At 41.6% G+C, this 22,799-nt stretch overlaps 1 protein-coding gene across 1 annotated transcript in view; it reads left to right on the top strand.

Annotated features, from left to right (window-relative positions):
* The window catches only part of LOC124606737 (potassium voltage-gated channel subfamily KQT member 4), a 1,016,202-nt gene that overhangs the window by 837,096 nt on the left and 156,307 nt on the right, over positions 1-22,799 (top strand). The window contains exons 11-12 of the mRNA XM_047138769.1: positions 8,903-9,030; positions 12,287-12,383. Of these exons, the coding sequence (XP_046994725.1) occupies positions 8,903-9,030; positions 12,287-12,383 (225 nt within the window). The remainder of the gene's footprint in view (positions 1-8,902; positions 9,031-12,286; positions 12,384-22,799) is intronic.

The following is a 22,799-nucleotide window of genomic DNA, read 5'->3' as shown; positions in this document are numbered from 1 at the left end:
CGAATGCAGCCTGGCCGATATGAACGTGTGAGACAGAACGTGCTGCGGCGCGTACACGCATGCTTTGAGGCGCATGGAAACCATCTTCAGCTCATACTGTAACTCTGGCTCCATGGTACAGCGCGTATTAGACCGCAGTCTCTGTAACAATGTGTGATTGAATAAGTGATTTCTAACTTGGAAACCATGCATTTCCGAACGTAAGTTCATTAGACATCTTTTATACCGTATCCTCTCATCGATCAATCCCTAGAGTTTGTATACGGTGGAAAAAAAATCACCCTGTATAGTCTCTTTATGTTAAAAGATAATAATTTTTGCTTCTCCCCAAAGAATGTAATTCAATGTCTGAAATACGTTCTTTGTGGTTGTGAACCACGTAGTTCTCATTTTTCTTATGTCCTTCACAGTGTCTGTTACATCATCGTGTCGTTTGTATGCGCAATGGGGAAATAGATTATTTACCTTATTTGGTGTCAAATCTGGTGTATTAACATTTCTTGCTTGTGATTAAAATAGTAAGTCGGTTTGAGTTAGTTAGTGTTAAAGCACATTCACAAGCTTGAGGAGCCTCGGAGAATAAATTTCCAAACTCGCTTATCGTTCTACACTTGTTAGAGAGACCGAAAAACAAACTTCTACTGTCTTACCCATTAGCACCTGTACTTTGCTACCATTTTCGAATGGATGTTGTTTGTTAACAAAGGAAAGAGCATCTTCACTTCAACATTAAAATGTGTAGTATTTTCTTTCAAAAAAGAGGCTTGTTTTTGGATAAATAAAATCTTTCTTATTTTGTCCGGAGCACTTCAGCTGACTGAACGGCTTGCTTTAACCAGGTACATTTCGGTATTATTTTGTAATCCGAATTTTTTTTTTATTCCCGTGAGAAATATGCAGCGTCAAAAAAAAATTAATGCAAGTATGCACGTATGACGGCCATACAGTAGAAAAAGAACTAATGATGAGGGCACATCATTATATAAAAAACTAGCTGCATAAAATTTTCAAAAAAAAAGGAATTGTGTTTTTCTCGTGGCGGCGATACTGGCATATCCTGGATTTTCCATGGATGAGCACTGACGTTGTTGTGTTGAGAAATTAATTAAACACGATGTGAAGCTTAGAGAAGTTACATTAGGCTGTCACTCGTCCTTGTTCCGAAAAATAGTTCCCGTAAATTCAGTGATGTCATACAGGCAGCTAGAACAGGTTAACACGAAATGCAGATCTATATTCGCAGTTTTTTTTTTTTTTTTTTTTTTTTTTTTTTTTTTTTTTTTTTTTTTTTCATCGACATGAATGTCACGTTCTCTCACTAGTGTACACACCACTACCAATCTGACTGTCCTCGTACCGCAGCAAATATGCAGATATGAAGGCACGGATCACTGTAGGGTATCATCTGTAAGACCAGTTGTAAGTCGTGTACATGTACTAGTAATCAACTGCAGGCACTTCTCTCAGCGATTCCATCCACCCATCGTTTCTCTTGTACTCTTCTACACAACATTTTGTTTATAATTTGTTACTATCGTTCGTCGCATTAAATCATTTTTTTTAATTTGGAGTTTCATTCACGGCTGTTGCGGGTATGCCATCCCAAAATAGTTAATCAAAGAATTTCAAATACTGAATTGACTCTCGTTGACATTTATAAAATACGACACAAGAAATCATCTCACAACGCAATCCACTAATAGAAGTCTCAAGTAAACCTAATGACATTTGGTCAGTACCTTACTTGCATGGAATTACGTCGTATCAGTCCCAATGCACGTCTACAGATAAATCTTCTACACTTGCCAAGGATTTTTCGCGCCGTATCTGTATCACAATGTACGTCTAATTCTGCAGCTCTGAGAGAAATGTATGCAGCCTGCACCTTTGTTTTCGCACCAGAAACTTGCCTGTGATAAGGAGTAGGCAATACATTGAGATCTGAAAAGTATCTTTCCCCTTGCTTCAGTTTCTACACCCGTTAAAACATTTGTAGCTGTGACGAATGAAAATATGTGCCGGACCGAGACTTGAACTCGGGATCTCCTGCTTTTTAGGCAGTTGTGTTAACCACTGTTCCATCCGGACGCCGTGTTTATCGGAAGTGTGCGGACTATCTCGGCAGTCTCCCTGTTCCCGTCCATATCCTCCATGCTCGCTAATTTTAGATTGCCACAGGAGATCGAACGTAATTGTGCATCCACACTTAGGGAGGTGGATTTATTGCCCATCGACGCGGATCAACTATATCAAAGCACAGTGTCTATTCTTTCGGACATGTCCGAAAGAACAGGCACCTCACATTCAGATAATCATATAACAGTCCTAAATAATGCTCAATCTGGACCCTACTGGTAAAAGCTTGATACATTTACGCAATATGCATAAATGTAATTTACCAAATCGCTAGTTTTAACTATTCCGCAAGCACCAGTGGTCACTTATTTCCCGTAAGTAACGTAATTCCGTCTTGCTTACATCAGTATTCCTATAATAAGTTATGACTCAGGAATTTTCTCATTTATTGAAGAAACGGAGATGAATACACAATTCCCGTCTTGTCAAAGAACTGGAAAACTGGAGAGTCTCGATGGAGTCTCCTTTCAGTCGCTTGCTTGGCCAGCCAGCCTCTCATTAACGACTTTTGTACTACACACACACACACACACACACACACACACACACACACACGAATAACAACGAAATAGAGGGCAACCCAAATTCCTTTTGTGACTGCAAACCTGTAATACTGTGTCTAAGTGTTGCCACTACTGAGGTGCTAGACAACGACGAATATCCTCTGTGCTGCATGCTGTTTCTACGCTAACGTCTCATCTTCGACCATTATTAGTGAATAGATACCTCTAGTGCTTCCTAAATGTTAACGATAGACTGCATGTAAATGTTAGATGCGTTTGTGGGAAGGTGTTATGAACCACGGGAAACAAATGCATGATATGAGTTACTCGCCTTCTCATTAAAATACTGGTTCGCCCGATCAACCCGATAGTAATATTACCAGTGCACATGGTATTTGTGTGTTTGTAAGTGCATCTAAAGTCCAAACAAGTGTGATACTAAACCAGAAAAAGCATGTGGTATCTATCTACTGTTAATGTTCGAACATCAAGACTTGAACTGTTTTAGCATTTTCTAATGTTTCTTCAGAACTGTACGTGCAACCCTCGCTGAGTGTCTCTTTAGGTAGCTTAGTGAGTGTGTTAGCAGTGAAATATGTGTGCTTAATACAGTAGCTCCTCTTCAGCTTTCCAGCACCACTAACGACCACAGCGGGGCGTAAGATCGCTACTTGGTGACGAGCAGTTACGGTGGTGGAGATGGTCGCGCGAGGTGCACTCTCAGCCGCCGCCGGTCGCAGCACCACGCCTCACTCTTTGTTACTTCCCTTCTTTCGTCTAGCAACTGCTGTGCATCACTGCAAGGCGAGCACGGCACCTGTCGGCTGCGTTCACATCGCACGAGTGTCCGCTCGGATCGCCATTTTAGTTAACCCTGGGTAGCAACAGGACTCTCAGATACGCGTTTGTTTAATATGGTTCCTTGTATTTCTAAGCAAAGGATACGTGCTAGAACTGTGTTCATCTTTCAGTCCCACATCTTAAAGAAATAAGGGAAACACACGTTCTCCAAAGAAATGTATGGTGAAGTCCACCTGCTTAGCTGGGTGGTAACGTGCTCGCTTCCACTGCAACCGGGTCCAGGTTCGATTCCCGGTTTGGTTGGAGATTTTCTCCGCTCGAGGACTGGGTGTTGTGCTGTCTTCATCTTCATTTCATCCTCATCACCGGCGCGCAAGTCACCAAATGTGGCGTCGCCTGAAGTAAGACTTGCACTTGGCGGCCGAACTTTCACGGATGATTCGAGGCATGCTGCTTCTGGATGGCCTGGGTCCGCAACTGTATAGTATTGAGGAAAATTTGATAAATTTTTATTTTGTCCGTCTCAGTTGCATGAGTATGCAATGTTATTGCTGCAGTGGTTACCTGTTTCGGGCTGACTCGCCCATTCTCAGACAACACATCCTGTTAGTAATCATAATTAGTTACACAACATGGTGCCAAAAGTCACGAACAGCAAAATTTTGTACATGGCTGCACGTTCAGAGACCGTGAATAGTTACAACTGAAAGAAAAACAGCCGTCGGTCACTATTTTTAACAAATTAACCTGGTTTCAACACTGCTAGGAGTGTCTTCTTCAGAATTTAAAACAAAGAATGGTCTGTATTCTATAACATGATCACAGAATAATGACTAAAAACGTATGATAGGGTATAAGTACGGAACCATCGTAAAAATGACATATAAGTACTATCAGTCTTTTACGATGATTCCGTACTTATACCCTATCATACGTTTTTAGTCATTATTCTGTGATCATGTTGCAGAATGTAGACCATTCTTTGTTTTAAATTCTGAAGAAGACACTCCTAGCAGTGTTGAAACCAGGTTAATTTGTTAAAAATAGTCACCCAGGGATGCTTTTCTTTCAAGTGTAGGCACAAATAGCTTTGTACAAGAAAGTCAAACTGTGAGCAGGCTATTCGTGCCTTTTGGCACCGTGCTGTACAACTAGTTCTGGCTAATAAAAAGGTGTGCGTTTAAGAACGAGCGAGTCAGCCTGATACCGTTAGCCACCGCAGTGATAAAATAGTATATTCATGCAACTGAGACAGACAAAATAATTATAAAATTTTCCTCAGCCTAATACATATCACTTTACAAAGTCAAGTATGTCCCACACTACTGAAAGAACTAACCTTCGTCACGTGACAGGGTACAGATAATATTTTAAAAAATCTTGTTTGATTCTCTCGCCGCTTATGGGTGGGGAGTGACCTGTAGGTGATAGTCTCTCCGAAATGGATGCAAAGTACATAAAAATGAAACAGTTTTAATTGAAAATCTAAGATATTTACCTACGGTTTTTCAAATCACTAAGACTATTTTCATTGTTTGTAGTACAAACTGTTGTTGACGTTTTTTCGGCTCAAAAAGAAAAAAAAATTATACCAAATGCTCTATAGTCAGCTTATTTGTCGTGAGAGAATTCAGCAACCGTTCTGGTAGCAAAAAAAAACTATATTTCTTTTATTTTTCAATCTCAGTTGGACATATTTTTTCGTATGACTTGTTTAGATCGCCATGGATCATCTTCAGATCTACGTAACTGCGTAAGGCATCCATCGTGTCCTTATCGGAACTACACATCATAATATCTATCAGAATACTTTGATATGTAGCTGCAACATAGGCACATCATACAGACAAGAATTTGCATCATAGTATTCTGATGTTTAGTTCCGATACAGACACGACAGGTTGCTCACGCAAGCACACAGATCCATGACTATCGAAACTACTCACTACTCATATTGCAAAAAAAAAAAAAAAAAAAAACAGTGGAAATGAGTCCGTAAAAGACGTTCAGCAGGCTCGTTGGCGTGAGTATAAACAAAAGGATCCGGTGGTTGTAGTTGTCGAGATCAGGGTAGGTGAGCTAGGTACGGTGAGAAGTGGAAATAGAATGGAGGACGGTGTGTGGTACGAAAAGGATAGGAGGCAAGTGGGGTACCCTGATATGGTGTAAGATAGGGAAGGAAGAGTTGGAGCTGATAGTATTGAGAGAGGGCGTCGGTTAAAATTTCACTGCGAAAGGGTATGGAGTGTAGGTGTAGGGTTGGAGGCATATGTTGGTAAAGTGGGGCAACATAACAGAACTGAAAATTAGAGGGGAAACAATGGGATTACTGGAGTCCAGTTTTCGCAAAGTATAGCGACGAGGGCTTAGAGTTTTGATGTGATGGTAAGAGGTCCATGTAGGAGAAGGTAAATGCATGCAGCTGGCAAGGCAGTGTGAATGGCATTACAGTTACTTTGAAGAGCGAAGTGGCGATCCCCACTATTTCGTAGCACAGATGAAGAGATCGCTAATAGAAAATGTATTCACAGATGAGCTGGATGACTTGTTTTTAATGTTGTTCACTTAACTGGCTACCTGAAAAAGAGAGAAATGTACTCCGATGCGACTGTCAACAAAATATACCGATTATTTTGAGAGAACATGGCGAACCCAAAGCAAATTAGAATACATCTTCTCTCCTTTGTTTCTCGGCCTTTCCTTGAGGTGTACTGGGAGGAACAGTAGTGACGGATTCTATTGCCGGGTGCCATTCTGAATGAGACGATCCACCACAATCCGTGTGAAGCGTCAGTTATTTCACTGTTTTCACATTTTTCTTCTTTTTCGGTCTTCTAACTGGTTTGATACTGCTTGTCACTACGATTTCCCCTCCCGTGGCAGTCTGTTTGCTTCAGAGTAGCATTTACACCCAATATCCTCTGTTATGTACAATGTATAAGCTGGCCGGACAAAATACAGGTCATTCCCTTAAGAAACCACAACAGTCCCTTTGGAGGGCTGTCGATGATCTCACCTTCCACGACTGACATTAGTAATGGCAATGAAGCGGTGTGTATCTGCCGATCGATTTTTTTACCGTCGGTACAGTAAGACGCTCTTCACGCCATCCTATAGAAGTTCGTGCTTCATGTCGCCATCTCTAGCAGTCAGCAAGGGGAAACGGTCTGAGAATAGTCAAACATTGAGCGACACCGATCACCTTTTTTTAAAAATAAAATTATTTTATGCGGTCTAGATTATTTCATTACATTTTTAATTTGGAATGTTTTTTACGAAAAGAAGCACTCCAACGTAACTCATGTGACCCCACGGATAAAGGATGGTCAAATGTTTAAAAAGTATGTGGTAGGGACACCTAGCAGAAAAACTTTCCATCTCTGCTGCTCTAGCCACAGGAACAGAATCTAGAAATTTCCGCATTATAAGACAACTATGTGTCAAAGACGGAGTTGAAGGTACTTCGTGGTGCTGAGTGAACATCAAACATCTTCTTCAGGAAGAAAAAAGGTGAAGGAAAGAGCATCCTTCAAGTGTTCATTCGGCGACCCGTATAAATGTTTAAGGAAATATAAACTCAGTGGATGGTTCGTAACGTTTTTGCAGAATGCTAGGGTTTGAGAATAGCAAAAAAAAAAAAATTAAGAAAGAAAAAATGCCTACGCGATTCCGTATTGAAACTTCTCATAATGGACCTAGACGAGTGGTACGAGTAGCAGAGCTGTTTTGTCAGATTGGATAACAAGGATAAATCCAAATGCCTCAAGGATCACTGATTTTTGTAGGGAAATATGGTAACATCGAATACATCGTAGTATCAGGAAATCTTTTCTGAACGTGTTGGTCTGGAGCGCAGCCATTCATGGAAGTGAAACGACAACGATAAGCAGTAAGTTTGGAGTAGGAATTAAAATCCATGGAGAAGAAATAAAAACTTTGAGGTTCGCCGATGACATTGTAATTCTGTCAGGGACAGCAAAGGACCTGGAAGAGCAGTTGAACGGAATGGACAGTGTCTTGAAGGGAGGGTATAAGATGAACATCAACAAAAGCCAAACGAGGATCATGGAGAGTAGTCGAATTAAATCGGGTGATGCTGAGGGTATTAGATTAGGAAATGAGACACAGAAAGTAGTAAAGGAATTTTGCTATTTGGGGAGCAAAATAGCTGATGATGGTCGAAGAAGAGAGGATATAAAATGTAGACTGGCGATGGCAAGAAAACCGTTTCTGAAGAGGATAAATTTGTTAACAACGAGTGTAGATTTAAGTGTCAGGAAGTCTTTTCTAAACGTATTTGTGTGGAGTGTAGCCATGTACGGATGTGAAACATGGACGGTAAATAATTTAGACAAAAAGAGAATAGAAGCTTTCGAAATATGGTGCTGAAGATTAGATGGGTAGATCACGTAAATAATGAGGAGGTACTGAATAGAATTGGGGAGAAGAGGAATTTGTGGCACAACCTGACTGAAAGAAGGGATCGGTTGGTAGGACATATTCTGAGGCATCAAGAGATCACCAATTTATTATTGGAGGGAAGCGTGGAGGGTAAAAATCGTAAAGGGAGACCAAGAGATGAATACACAAAGGAGATTCAGAAGGATTTAGGTAGCAATAGATACTTGGAGATGATGAAGCTTGCACAGGATGGAGTAACATGGAGATATGCGACAGATCAGTCTCTGGACTGAAGACCACAACAACAAACAGTAAAGACCAGAACAGAACAGAAGCTTTTAAATACTGTGCTATAGATGAATGCTGAATACCGTAGGGTGCATCGGATAACCAATGAAGGCGGGTAGGAAAGCTCTTCATGTCACAACGTGACTAAAAGGTGGTATAGGTCGACCTAACGGTTCCCGAGGAACCAACGAGTATGTAATATGTTAAGAAAGCGAAGTTGGGACGGAAATGGGGAGGGGAGGGGAGGAAGTAGAATAGTTGTAGAACAAAACCAATGCTAGAATACAAAAAGCTGGTTCACACTGACGGCTATTGTAGTAGTCATACGAATATGAAGAAACTTGCACAAGATAGTTTACCTCAAAAAGCTGCATCTAATCAGTCTTCGTTCTGAATACCACAACAATGTTCGCAAGATGATCGCCGCACGCCATTTTATACTTAAAATGCTCATAAAGATTTCCAAAGATAATCTTTAGACCCAGCCTTATCCCCTATAAAGCGCCGTCTTATGTCTGAAAATTTATCAGATTTTGAATGATATCAGTATTTCACTTAACTTATTATTACCATTCCTTATATTGATCGGTGAAATGAAGCAAATATTGGATTTTAATGTTGAGGGAACTCATGAGGATGGACTCTTGCGGTGTGAATGCAGCCACTCGCGCAGATGGCACTTGTAGAGTTCTTCCAGACTGTACCACTGCCTTGACTCACTTTCACAATGGCGTGTTTTATTTCTTCCTTCCTCTGCTGTTGCCTTGCTGTAGCTCAAGTATTTCGTGGCTCGAAGAAAGTTTAGAGAAGCCCTGAAACCGTACGACGTTAAGGACGTCATTGAGCAATACTCGTCCGGGCACGCAGACCTCTTGAACAGGGTGAAAAATCTGCACTTCAGGTGGGTCGAAGTACAAACTTCAACACTCGTTAGTATGCATGTTCACGCTTATAATTCGCATTACCGTACCAACTAAGTGTTGTTAGTCATTAGAGGTCCCTTTTATAGAGTGTAGCCCTTAGAATAGAGGTTAGATATTTGTGTTACCAGAGCTTCTACGATCGTTCCAAGCATATTTATTCGGTTTCACGAGGAATATTACAGTCCGCTAAAGTACCATATCGAGCCCATGGTAATACCACATTAGGGCGCAAATATTTATAACACAGACAGTATGTACTTCTGTACAAACGAGAATTACGGTCGTTTAAGAAAAAGACACTTTCTAGCTTCATACGCAATTTAAGAAGAAAGGGCCGTCAAAGTACGGATTACGTGTATACCTGACGTCATCCGCTGTGATAATTCGCTGTCGGAATCAAATACTTTCTGAAGCGGTTGTTCTACGCAGCAGTGCTTTGTCTTAATTTCTTTTGCTTAAATATTTCGCTACTGCGTGACGAGTATTAATGTTACGATAAGAAAGCTATGAGTATCAAAGAGTTTAGTACGATTTTTGTCTCGCTTATTTTGTAGTGACAGCATGTGACACAACCTTTGTACTGTGCTATTTCTATTCCTTACAAATTACGGCATGCTTGTATGTCAATAATAACAAGAAACTGCACGTAGTGAGAACTTTGCAAAAATGTCGCACCTTAATTTTCCTGTCAAAAGTATTATCCTCTTATGTATATGTATGGTGATTGTTCACTGTGCAAAATAAATTTAAAAAAAAATTCGAAACCCCATAACTATAACTGTTTCCGATTGGGACGCGTAAGCTTGAAATGTGCCTCAAAGTTGCCTACAACCTTCTTCTGTAATGGCATATAAACGAGGCGCCCTGAGACGTCAACCTCGGGATCAACTACGCTTAGAACTGCAATGTGTCGACACATGCGGAAAAAGGCCACAGATCTGAAGTTCATATGTCTAAGTTGATCTGATGATGGCTCATCGGCATCAAACTTCACCACAATTCTGCCCAACACCTTAGTGAACGTGTCACACGATGGAAAAGTCGTCATACCCCTCTTACCCACATTTCACCCATTTTGATGCCTCTGCCAAGGGGGTCACAACCGCGACGCCCTGCATTGAAGTCACGTGGTTTTCTTATGGTGGCCGACGAAAACATTCCAGATACACCGGTGCTCAGAATCGATAAGAAAAGCCCTCAGAGGACGTCAAATCCCACAGATTTCGCGATCGAAAACGACAGTTCGCAGTGCAATAACCAAAAGGACGACGTTGTTGGCAACATATAACATTGCTGACGCCCCCCAGAGCGATTCATCCCTCTCTAACGACATCGTGGGACTGCAACTCCAGTGAAAGTGGTGTGATCGACTTGGAGCGTAGTGCGCCATCAATTTTTGGTCTGGTATACAGGGTGTAACCACAAGGGACCGCTCAAAACCATTCGACAAAATTTGAACGTGATCCGCAGCAGCAATGCTTCTTCAGTCCTCCAGATCGTGCCCTCCTGTGGCGCGATCGTGGAGGGGGCACAACATTGACATGTGCACGAATAAAGAGGCAAAGGGTCCGTATAAGGGCCCCCCCCCCCCCCATTTCTGCAACACCTTCGGTGACACCCACGCAGCTTTGTTGAGCACGTTAAATACGACTATGAACCTGTCAGGGACTTCGAAAGGCTTTAAGAGAATGGAGCATTACGGCTGCTGTAGCGGCTTAGGTGGGGTCGCAAAAATTACGGTCGCACTACACTCCAAAGATGCCAGTTCACGTTCAGTTTCAGCACGGTTGCAGCCCCACGATGACCCTAGGGTAAGGTTGAAACGTTCGAAGGGGGGGGGGGGAGGGTCAGCAGTACTGAACATTGACAAGAACGTGTTCCTGTAAACTGTCGTTTTCGACCGCGAATATTTGGGAATCAATGCCACAATAGAAGGTATGATTTTTATTGACGCCCTTTATGCCCCCTCGTGAGGGCTCTTCGCGTCGATTCTGAATGGCGGTGTGTCCGCAATACTTTTCTTCGGACACTCATAAGAAAATGGCGTGATTTCAATGCTGGATGTCGAGGTTTTGAACTCCATCAAATGGTTCAAATGGCTCTGAGCACTATGGGAATTAACATCTGAGGTCATCAGTCCCCTAGAACTTAGAACTACTTAAACCTAACTAACCTAAGAACATCACACACATCCATGCCCGATGCAGGATTCGAACCTGCGACCGTAGCAGTCGCGTGGTTCCAGACTGAAGCGCCTAGAACCGCTCAGCTACTGCGGCCGGCTTGTGACCTCCATCGCAGAGATGTCAAAACAAGAGATGAAATGTAGGTAAGCGGTTTTGATGACCTTCCCATCGTATGACATGTCCATGATCGGGTTAGGCGGTATTATGGTGAAATTTGTTGCCAATTTGACATCATTAATCCACCTTAGACCTCACATGAAGTTCTGAGCTGTGGCCTTTTTTTTTTTCCTTACGTGTCGATACCTTGCTGCCTGAGCGTCGTCCAGTCTCATGGTGACGTCACAGGGCCCCACACTCTTACAATACAGAGGAAGGTTGACGGCACTTGTGATCTAAATTTTGAACTCCTGCGTCGCAATCGGAAGACAGTTACGCGGTTTCGAAAAAGTGATAGCCTGCTTTTTTTTTTTTTTTTTTTTTTTTGCACAGTGATCATGTCTAAAATAGACACGTATACACACCATTGAATGCATGTTTGTTTTAATTAGTTTTTACTGCACTGTTGGTTCCTTATCACAGATTTCGGATTTTAAAACTGCACTTCTCATCTATTTTATTGTTAGCCTCATGATTGGAGGTACTCTACGAAGTTAGGGCAACGAATAATGGAGCCGCACAAGTGTGGATGATTGCATCAATAATTGCATCAAGACTATCTTCAGCATGTATTTTCACTTTATCGTTTCATTTCGCCGAAATACAACACAGAAACCGTCTATCCAAAGGATATTTCAGTACTGGTCAAGAATAACACATTCCCCTTATCAGACATAAAAAGGAGTAAGAAAACCACAAGCATTCAGAAGATCACGAGTAATTTAATCTGTAGCATTAGCCTTACTGTAAATATGGGTGCCTGTTTACCAAACTCTTTCCACTCACTCGTGTACATACATAATTTATTAGTATCGAATTAATTTCAATTTATGACAGTTTACTGAAGTGTTTCCTCAAATTCAATAACGACAATTTTGTCTCTATCTTGCAGGTTGGACCAAATTCTCGGGAAGCAAGGTTCAAAGGCGAAAGATGTATATGCATCAAAAATCAGTCTAGCGTCGAGAGTCGTTAAAGTTGAAAGACAGGTAAGACTTATATGTAGTATATAAACCAAGAACATATTTTCTAAATACACTTTCTTTCAGTGCAGTATGTAACTATATACAGTCCAATACGCATGTAAGTTATTGATCTCCCACTTTCAATGCCAATGGATGCAAATTTTGACATCTTTGTAGACGATAAAAGTAAACAGATTTCTTTATGAAAAGGTAGCTGGTTAAATATTTGAAAACATTGAGTCCACAAGTAGATCTCAGCGTTAAATGAAAAACTCGTATATTCGACACAATATGGCGTCTTAGTTTCTCTGCATTTTCAGAACACAAAGTTTCCTGCCTACAGGTGATTTGAAAATAAAGATATTAGAGTGTTCTGTATATTTCCATTCACTAATTAGTTACTGAAACATGTTTGAGGGAAATTCCACTTGTAGTGATAACATCTTCAGAATACAGAAGCGTCTCATATATTATCGTTCGTCATTAAAAAGAAACATATGCAAAGACCTCTTTAGATACCCTATTTTGACAACTGATATAAATTACACCTATGTGCTTTGTTGACCTTCCAAAAAACAGAACGAAAAATGACTGTAATACGAGAACCACGGGGTTAACATTAGTACAGAAAGGAATTAGGTTCTGCATAACAGTTGAACCACTCTGACGATTCGAAATGTTTATCTTGCGGAAGTACAGGATAGAAAGATTTCATATCTTCAGCATGTAGCCCGGCTCACACTTCCAAAAAAGTTGTAACCCTGTAACTACCAACAAACGTGGCGCTATATTCAGTCACATACCTTGTGCCGATGTGTCACTGAGGCCAGGGTACATTGTCACAGCAGTGGCAAAAGGATCAGATGTGAACAGTGTTGATATACGACTCTTGAAATGTGATTCTAGACAGAGTACAAGCGTGATAATTAACGCTGAACCCCCGTACTCACCGTCCTGTTCCCCACAAATAACACTGGGCACTAACAAGGCTGCTAACGATCTGTGGAGGTATTGAATTTAATCAGATCTGTTATGCAACAAATAATGAGCAACCGCAACTGTAACATCATGAACATTAAACCTACACTGGATCAGCTTGTCAATCGGCATAACAGGAATGCAAAGTATAAAGTGACATTCAATTGCGTTTATAGCTGTTTGTGCCATTAAACATTGTGCAATGAAATGTACAGTCCACAACAGCAAATAAAGAGTCTTTACAGCTTCCATCCTGTCATAGGCGGGCACTGTATAGCAACCATATGCGAAATACAGTTTAAACCACATGTGGCGACACCATGTAGAGGAAACCCCCACACACAATAAGGATAGAAAAGATAGAATAACAGATTAATCACATTAACCTTCTAATATTTCAGTCTGTTGTTCATGGACCCATCTGAGTACACGTGACGTCACCAACGTCTCCATTTACTCTGGCATGCTTTAATGGACGGTTTAGGATGGCTGTCCTATTACAGCCGACTTTAATGCCCACAGTTAGTCAAGGAGATGCTAAAGCAACTAATCCTGTGGCGAGGCAGTGCTGCACACACTCGAAGAATTTAATATAATTACCTTTAATGATGGTAGGCTTATAACAGCCCCTGTACCAGAACTTTGCGAGCCTGCAACAAACCTGTCTGTCTGGTCCTCGTATTTCCCTCTGAGATCCACTAAAAACTGGATCCCTCAAAGCTCTGCCATCTCTCTCCCCGCATCCACCACTGCTGGCGGCTCACCTCCAACTGCGCAATAGAGTTGTGGCGATTCGTGAATGAGTCGTTCATTTGAACGACTCTAAATATAGAATCGTAAGAATCGAACCGTGATACGGACGATTCGTCGTTCAAAAGAATCGTTAGAACGATTGCGTGTTTCCGAGTAGTAACGATTCCAAGTTCCAACGATTCATCGATTCTGGTAATAGTACGCTTCGAAGGCAACTTCCGAATCATTCCGAGTCGTGCCGAATGATTAAGACCGCCAGATGGCAGTCAAGTGAAGGATGTGTGTGAACAAAGGAAGCTCGGAACGAAGAAACGAAGTTCGGGGGCCGTAATATTACTCGTGAAAACCAAGCTGACACTTGGCGGTGCCTGACAACTGATATAAATTACACTTATGTGCTTTGTTGACCTTCCAAAAACTAGAACTAAAAATGACTGTAATACGGGAACGAGCGTAAAGCGACATTACTTCACTGCTAATTCTGTTAGTTCCACTAGCGCTGCCACTAAATGGCTGTAGCACTAGACCAATATTACAGAGCCTATATTGAGAGAATATAGGCTCTCTAACCAATACCGTTCTTGGCGGATCGCCATGTAATACCGTCTTTAAACAACATTAATAATTTCAAGTTCGAGTTTTCGAATGTTATCGTGTTCAGATACATATTAAATTTTAGTGAAGTAATGTCGCTGTATACGATTGAATCCTACTGTTCAGAAGTATGTCGTCTTCTCACGTACATAGTAGTGACAGCGGCAAGTTCTCTGACAAATTAAAAGCAAAATACCTATGCTTTGTATTTAAAAGAAATGAAAGGTAAGCTAAATTTGCTGTGTGGGAGGGCTGTAAGCTGCGTTATGAGTTACAGGGGTGATGTGGACTTCGAAAGACAGCACAGAAAAACATAGGATATGAGCCAAACCACATCTGCCTCACTGCTAGATTTTTTTACTATCAAACAGACGTCTGTAGTTAGATACGTTCAAACCACACAACCAAACTGGTGTTGTTGTTGTTGTGGTCTTCAGTCCTGAGACTGGTTTGATGCAGCTCTCCATGCAAATCTATCCTGTGCAAGCTCCTTCATCTCCCAGTACGTACTGTAACCTACATCCTTCTAAATCTGCTTAGTGTATTCATCTCTTGGTCTCCCTCTACGATTTTTACCCTCCACGCTGCCCTCCAATGCTAAATTAGTGATCCCTTGATGCCTCAGGACATGTCCTACCAACCGATCCCTTCTTCTAGTCAAGTTGTGCCACAAACTTCTCTTCTCTCCAATCCTATTCAATACCTCCCCATTAGTTACGTGATCTACCCACCTAATCTTCAACATTCATCTGTAGCACCACATCTCGAAAGCTTCTATTCTCTTCTTGTCCTAACTGCTTATTGTCCATGTTTCACTTCCATACATGGCTACACTCCATACAAATACTTTCAGAAACGACTTCGTGACATTTAAATCTATACTCGATGTTAACAAATTTTTCTTCTTCAGAAACGCTTTCCTTGCCTTTGCCAGTCTACGTTTTATATCCTCTCAACTTCGACCATCATCAGTTATTTTGCTCCCCAAATAGCAAAACTCATTTACTACTTTAAGTGTCTCATTTCCTAAACTAATTCCCTCAGCATCACCCGACTTAATTCGACTACATTCCATTATCCTTGTTTTGCTTTTTTCGATATTCACCTTATATCCTCCTTTCAAGACACTGTCCATTCCATTCAACTGCTCTTCCAAGTCCTTTGCTGTCTCTGACAGAATTACAATGTCATCGGCGAACCTCAAACTTTTTATTTCTTCTCCATGGATTTTAATACCTACTCCACATTTTTCTTTTGTTTCCTTTACTGCTTGCTCAATATATAGATTGAATAACATCTGGGAGAGGCTACAACCCTGTCTCACTCCCTTTCCAACCACTGCTTCCCTTTCATGTCCCTCGACTCTTATAACTGCCATCTGGTTTCTGTACAAATTGTAAATAGCCTTTCGCTCCCTGTATTTGACCCCTGCCACCTTTAAAATTTGAAAGAGAGTATTCCAGTCAGCATTGTCAAGTGCTTTCTCTAAGTCTACAAATGCTAGAAACGTAGGTTTGCTTTTCCTTAATCTTTCTTCTAAGACAAGCCGTTAGGTCAGTATTGCCTCACGTGTTCCAACATTTCTACGGAATCCAAACTGATCTACCCCGAGGTCGGCTTCTACCAGCTTTTCCATTCGTCTGTAAATAATTCGTGTTAGTATTTTGCAGCTGTGACTTATTAGACTGATAGTTCGGTAATTTTCGCATCTGTCAACACCTGCTTTCTTTGGGATTGGAATTATTATATTCTTCTTGAAGTCTGAGGTATTTCGCCTGTCTCGTACATCTTGCTCACCAGATGGTAGAGTTTTGTCAGGACTGGCTCTCCCAAGGCCGACAGTAGTTCTAATGGAATGTTGTCTACTCCCGGGGCCTTGTTTCGACTCAGGTCTTTCAGTGCTCTGTCAAACTCTTCACGCAGTATCGTATCTCCCATTTCATCTTCATCTACATCCTCTTCCATTTCCATAATATTGTCCTCAAGTACATCGCCCTTGTATAGACCCTCTATATACGCCTTCCACCTTTCTGCTTTCCCCTCTTTGCTTAGAACTGGGTTTCCATCTGAGCTCTTGATATTCATACAAGTGGCTCTCTTTTCTCCAAAGGTCTCTTTAATTTTCCTAGTGAGATAAGCCTCTACGTCCTTACATTTGTCCTCTAGCCATGTCTGCCTAGCCATTTTGCACTTCCTGTCGATCTCATTTTTGAGGCGTTTGTATTCCTTTTTGCCTGCTTCATTTACTGCATTTTTATATTTTCTCCTTTCATCAGTTAAATTCAATATAATCATACAGTAAAGCTGCATGCCCTCGGGAAAAATTACGGCTGTAGTTTCCCCTTGCTTTCAGCCATTCGCAGTAGCACAACAGCAAGGCCGTTTCGGTTAATGTTACAAGGCCAGATCAGTCAATCATCCAGAGTGTTGCCCCTGAAACTACTGAAAAGGCTGCTGCCCCCCCCCCCCCCCCCCCCCCCATGAACCATGGACCTGGCCGTTGGTGGGGAGGCTTGCGTGCCTCAACGATACAGATATCGGTACCGTAGGTGCAACCACAACGGAGGGGTATCTGTTGAGAGGCCAGACCAAACTGGTATACCACGTAATTTTGCGCCACCTTTCGCACAAATCGACTCCTCTTTTCTGGCATACTGAAATAAAACAATAGATGCAATCAAATCAAACGTGACCTTTCAACATTTAAGGCATTACACGCATAAATCGCGAGAATCACGCTTACAACGTCATATGCATATTTACTCATAAATAAACTATATCTGGCATATCTTATCATGATACATTTCGATTCTAACCCATTGACAATTTCAGAAATGCCCTGCCATTTGTGAGTACGATCTAGAACTTCTTGCATCCCGTAAGAATCGTGCCATCGCAGACAAGAATGAAACGTGAAAGAATCATGAACGAATCATAGGAATCGATTCGCAATGTGAGACTGAATCGTAGGAATCGAATCGGGAAAAAGAATCGTGTCGCCCAACTCTACTGCGCAACGCTACGCGCTGTTCATATCCTACTGCCCAACACTACAATAGCAAATATTCCAACAATGCAAACCACCCACAGATTGCACACAACACAGTCACTGATTTTCATACAGAGCGCTACGTGGCGTTACCAACATAAAAACCTAAACAGCCTACTTACATATTCATGCAGAGCGCTACGTGGCGTTACCAACATAAAAACCTAAACAGCATACTTACAGTTTAATCAAAACATCGAAAAGTGAACAGTGCATATGAACAGTGAAGACACAGAACCAGGTGAAAGGGTTCCATATTTAGGAGAGGCGAATAAAATGACCACAGAAACTGGAGTAAACAGGAGGAAAAAATGGACTGCGGTACTTTAGGTAAGCTAAATAGGATTTTCAAAACTTAGCTTCTCTTGCGTCTGAAACAGGAAATTTACGACATATATGTATTATTACCAAGTGTCAACGGCCTTCTGCAGTGGTAACACTGATTCCTGTCAGATCATCGAAGTTAAGCGCTGTCGGGCTTGCCAGTAGTTGGATGGGTCACCGTCTGGGTCTGCCGACTGCTGTTGGGAAACGGGATGCACTCAGCCCTTGTGAAGCCAATTGAGGAGCTACTTGACTGAAAAGTAGCGGCACCGGTCGCGAAAACTGACAACGGCCGGGAGAGCGGTGTGCTGACCACATGCCCCTACGTATTCCCATCCGGTGACGCCTAAGGGCTGAAGATGACACAGCGGCCGGTCGGTACAGTTGGGCCTTCACGGCCTGTTCGCGCTGTAGTTTATTTATTTATTTATTGTCTGTGTCACTGAGGTATGGACTTACAACAATGTGAAAACGTGCGAAGCTGCGGGTTGTAATGCGAGCAATGAAGAGATGCATATTGCGAATTACTAGAAGACAAAGGAAAGCCGACAAATCGATAAAGATGCTTCAGTATCTTTGTGTCCCGCGGTGAATGCTTGGAGCTGACTACGAAGATATTCATTAATTACACATTTATTTGCTTTCCCAAACAAGAAAACTCAAACTTTTTTTTTTTCAGTTTCCACTGACATAGAAGCAATAACGACATTATGGTTGCTAAAACCTTCTTCTAGATTAGCTTTCTCAAAAAGATCAGGTCTGTTTGTCGCCAAGATATCTAATATGTTCCCATCTCGAGTTGGTTTTCTAACCAATTGGTCAAGGTTGTATGTTGAGAGCGCTCCTAGAATAAATTCACACTAGTCTTTGTGTCTGTCCCCTGTGATGAACGTGTAATTTTCCCAGTGAATGGACGCCAGATTAAAGTCTCCGCCTATAGCTAATGGATAATTTGGATATTTATTTCCTATGTACTCAGGACTTTCCCTGAAACGTTCTGTGACGTTAGTTGCGGATGCTGCTGGTCTGTAAAAACATCCTAATATAATGGTCACTCCTTGTCTGATTGACAGCTTTATCCAGACTATTTCACAGTCCGTCCCAGTATCAATCTCAACTGCGTTTAAACAGCTTTTAACTGCAATGAACATACCACCTCCCATAGCATCAGTCCTATCCTTCCTAAACATTGTCCATCCGAGATAAAAATTTCACTGCTATTTATGTTTGATTTCAACCAGCTTTCGGTACCTAGGGCCTAATACAATATTGGCTTACTACTGTTTATTTCGGAGAGTAATTCGAGGATCTTGCTACAGACACTTCGACAATTTACTAACAGGAGATTTAGCATATTTAAATCCTTTTGAATGACCTGTTTAAGTGAACTAACAAGTTTTACAGTTGGCACACACACATCAGTGTCATGAACTGGCAATTTTTCAGGCCAACGTTTTGTTTCCCGTGGGGAAAAACCTAATCTAAAAAAAAAAGAAGAAAAATATGTGCACGCTACCCATGTAGCTGCTTCCTGTGTGTATTGCACCCCTGATCTATCGAGGGGCGTCCTACAACGTTCCACCCCATAGCGTAGGTAAAGGAATCTACAACCATTTTCGTCACAGAGTCGACGCAGCCTCTGGTTTGGATTCTCCACTCGACTCCAAACCATAGGATCCCAATCCACCCTGGGCACGATGCTGCAAATCGTCAGCTTGTCTTCGACTCCTCGAGAGATGGAGGCCGCCTTCGCTAATTTAGCCACCTGTTGAACGGACCCAATGATTTCCTCGGAACTCCGACGACTGACATCGTTGGTGCCGACATGTTCAACAATCTGCAGATGGCTGCACCCCACACGCTCGATAGCCGCTGGAAGAGCCTCTTCCACATCCCGGACAAGCCCCCTAGCTAGCACACCGAATGAACGTTGGACTTCTTCCCCGCCCTAGCCGCTATGTTCCTGAGGGCCTCAATGACCAGCCCAACATTGGAGCTCCCAATAACTAACAAACTCCTATCCCCACGTGCCTGTCCGGACCTTGCTGAAGGAGCGGCCACTATCCTGGCAGAAGGTGCATTCTGATCAAGCTCAGCCTCCTCCCTCCCCCCTCCCTCAAATGGTTCAAATGGCTCTGAGCACTATGGGACTCAACTGCTGAGGTCATTAGTCCCCTAGAACTTAGAACTAGTTAAACCTAACTAACCTAAGGACATCACAAACATCCATGCCCGAGGCAGGATTCGAACCTGCGACCGTAGCGGTCTTGCGATTCCAGACTGCAGCGCCTTTAACCGCACGGCCACTTCGGCCGGCCCCCCTCCCTCCCAGCATCAGATAGAACACTGAATATATTAGCAAAGTGCATGGGATTTGGCAGGAGCCTGCGTCCCCCACGCAGCCTTCACCATGAGGCTCGAGACCTCGACATAGTCTGCTACCCACACTGAGGTGAGAGTGGGCCGTCCGGCTAAGTCGCACCTGAGGTCGGCTCAGTGACAGAGAGCTGTGACATCCCCCCCTGCACATCTAGTACAGCAGAGGCTGCCGCAGACACCCCATCCCCACCGCACCTCAAGGTGGCACTCAGGAGCCTGTTGACTGTGGCCAACGAAGCTTCCAGCTTCGTTTGAAATGTGGCCAACTCCTCCTGCATCCGCACACAACAGACACAGTCCCTATCCACCTAGCTAATATGTAGTTTACTATAAGAAACTTAAGGAAACATACTGCCACACAAGGTTAATAGTTACACTCCCTAGTTGGCAGAAAGGACACTCAGCAATGAAAAACAATAAAAATGTATGGTAGAAGCTAGATCTGGTGCTTATTTTCCTGCTAGAGGCTATCTAGTGAATATTATTAAAGAATTAAATAGTAACCTATGGTAAACTACACCTACTGTTTATCCCTCGTATTCAAAATGTAAACAAACGTTTATGTACGCGCGAAAATGACCTTATAAAACTATAAAAACTGCTACCTTCAATGTGTCGAGTCTAAATGACACTAATAAACATAAATACTGAGTATTGTACACTGACAGATGCAGGTACAAAACAAAACCTTTAGCTAACAATAATAGATCAGAATGTAAAGCAAAAATACGAACTCTACTTTATAGGTACCGATGGGCTTACAGTACACAATCACTAAGGTCCACTACAAGCTAAGGAATTTAAGCAGACGGCGAGGTGAGTTTTAGATTTCTGCTAACTAAACCGTATTTAAGAAGGGCTGAAAAGTTGTATTATAACACTGATTTACTCAGATATTGTAGTGTACCACTAATTTACCACGTATTTTACGTTTGCTTAACTACGAACGCTCGCAGGTTGCGCTAGTCAAACGTATACAAGTGAGGTTCGAATTTACTGTCAGTATCACTTTTCCTAATAAAACGTATAAAAACTACAGCCTTCAATTTATCGAGTCTAAATGACACTAATAAACGTGAATACTGATTATTGTACACTAACTTAATTTGATTCATCCTTACATTTATAATGTAAACAAACGTTTACTTACAGGAGAAAAATGACGTAATAAAACGTATAAAAACTGCTACCTTCCATGTGTCGAGTCTAAATGACACTAACAAACGCAAATACTGAGTATTGTATACTGACTTAATTGATGATCCCGCGTATTTAACGTCAGTTAAAAATGTAAACAGACGTTTGCGTACACGCGAAACTGTCGTAAACAGAAACATCGCTTTTCCTATTCAGACGCAAATAGAAACTGAAACCTTCAGTTTAACACGTCTATCTGACACTAATACTCGTAAATACTATAGAATATACAACAAAAACAATTAAATTACTAGCTAAATTACTTATCTCGTAGCACAAGCGAAAAGCACCCGTAGCCGGCGTCAGGGCAGCCAACATTTATACAATGACTATATCCATGAATGACACACAAAGCATAAATATCCAAAGTGAGTATTGTTATGACGTCAGTAATATAAAATATTAGGTATACAGAAAATACTATAAATATAATCATACATTCATGTATGTAGATAAGTGGTATAATGCTGAAAACAATAACACGTTTTCTTCACATAAATGAAACACGTCGTTCAATAATTAAATGTCATAGTCCTTGTAAACTTACCATTACTTAAAATATAACCATCATCTAGTCACGTTGTAACACAATTACATGAATCTGTGTTTATAGATTCATCAGTAGTTTGTCATGTAGTAAGGTCTTTCATTACTCACATCGTAAATTTTCTGTCACTATATTTATCATCTGTTAGTTATATCAAATGGTTCACATTGAGGCAGTAAACTGCAACCGCCAAATCTATTACAGACGCATACAATTGGTTCTTCAAAGGGCTGCACACGGCAGTACAGATAGAAGCCCTGTTCATGTGTAGTATGAGTGAACTAATAATTTGTGTACAAACTATGTCATGACTCGATGGGATCCATTCAGTTACTTCGAGAATGTTCTGCGCCTTATTTGTATCTTATTGTTCGTATCATACTGACCCAACATGGATACTCGTAACACAAACACATTCATATAAAGCGCCGAAGCGCTCTCTATGCAAGAATCATCATTCCGCAAACAGTTTGTATCAAATAGTGTCGCTGTACCACAAACACCTCTGAAACGAGAGTGCATTTTTATCCTATTTGCAGTGTCTGTGTTTAGCGGTCTATTATGCAGTGTCCACCAGAAATGCATGAATGTCTGAGAGAACAGACACTGCTGCGAACTA

This window comes from Schistocerca americana, chromosome 3 (genome assembly GCF_021461395.2).
Source record: "Schistocerca americana isolate TAMUIC-IGC-003095 chromosome 3, iqSchAmer2.1, whole genome shotgun sequence".
NCBI classification, from domain to species: domain Eukaryota; kingdom Metazoa; phylum Arthropoda; class Insecta; order Orthoptera; family Acrididae; genus Schistocerca; species Schistocerca americana.
This window is presented reverse-complemented; position numbering and strand designations above follow the sequence as displayed.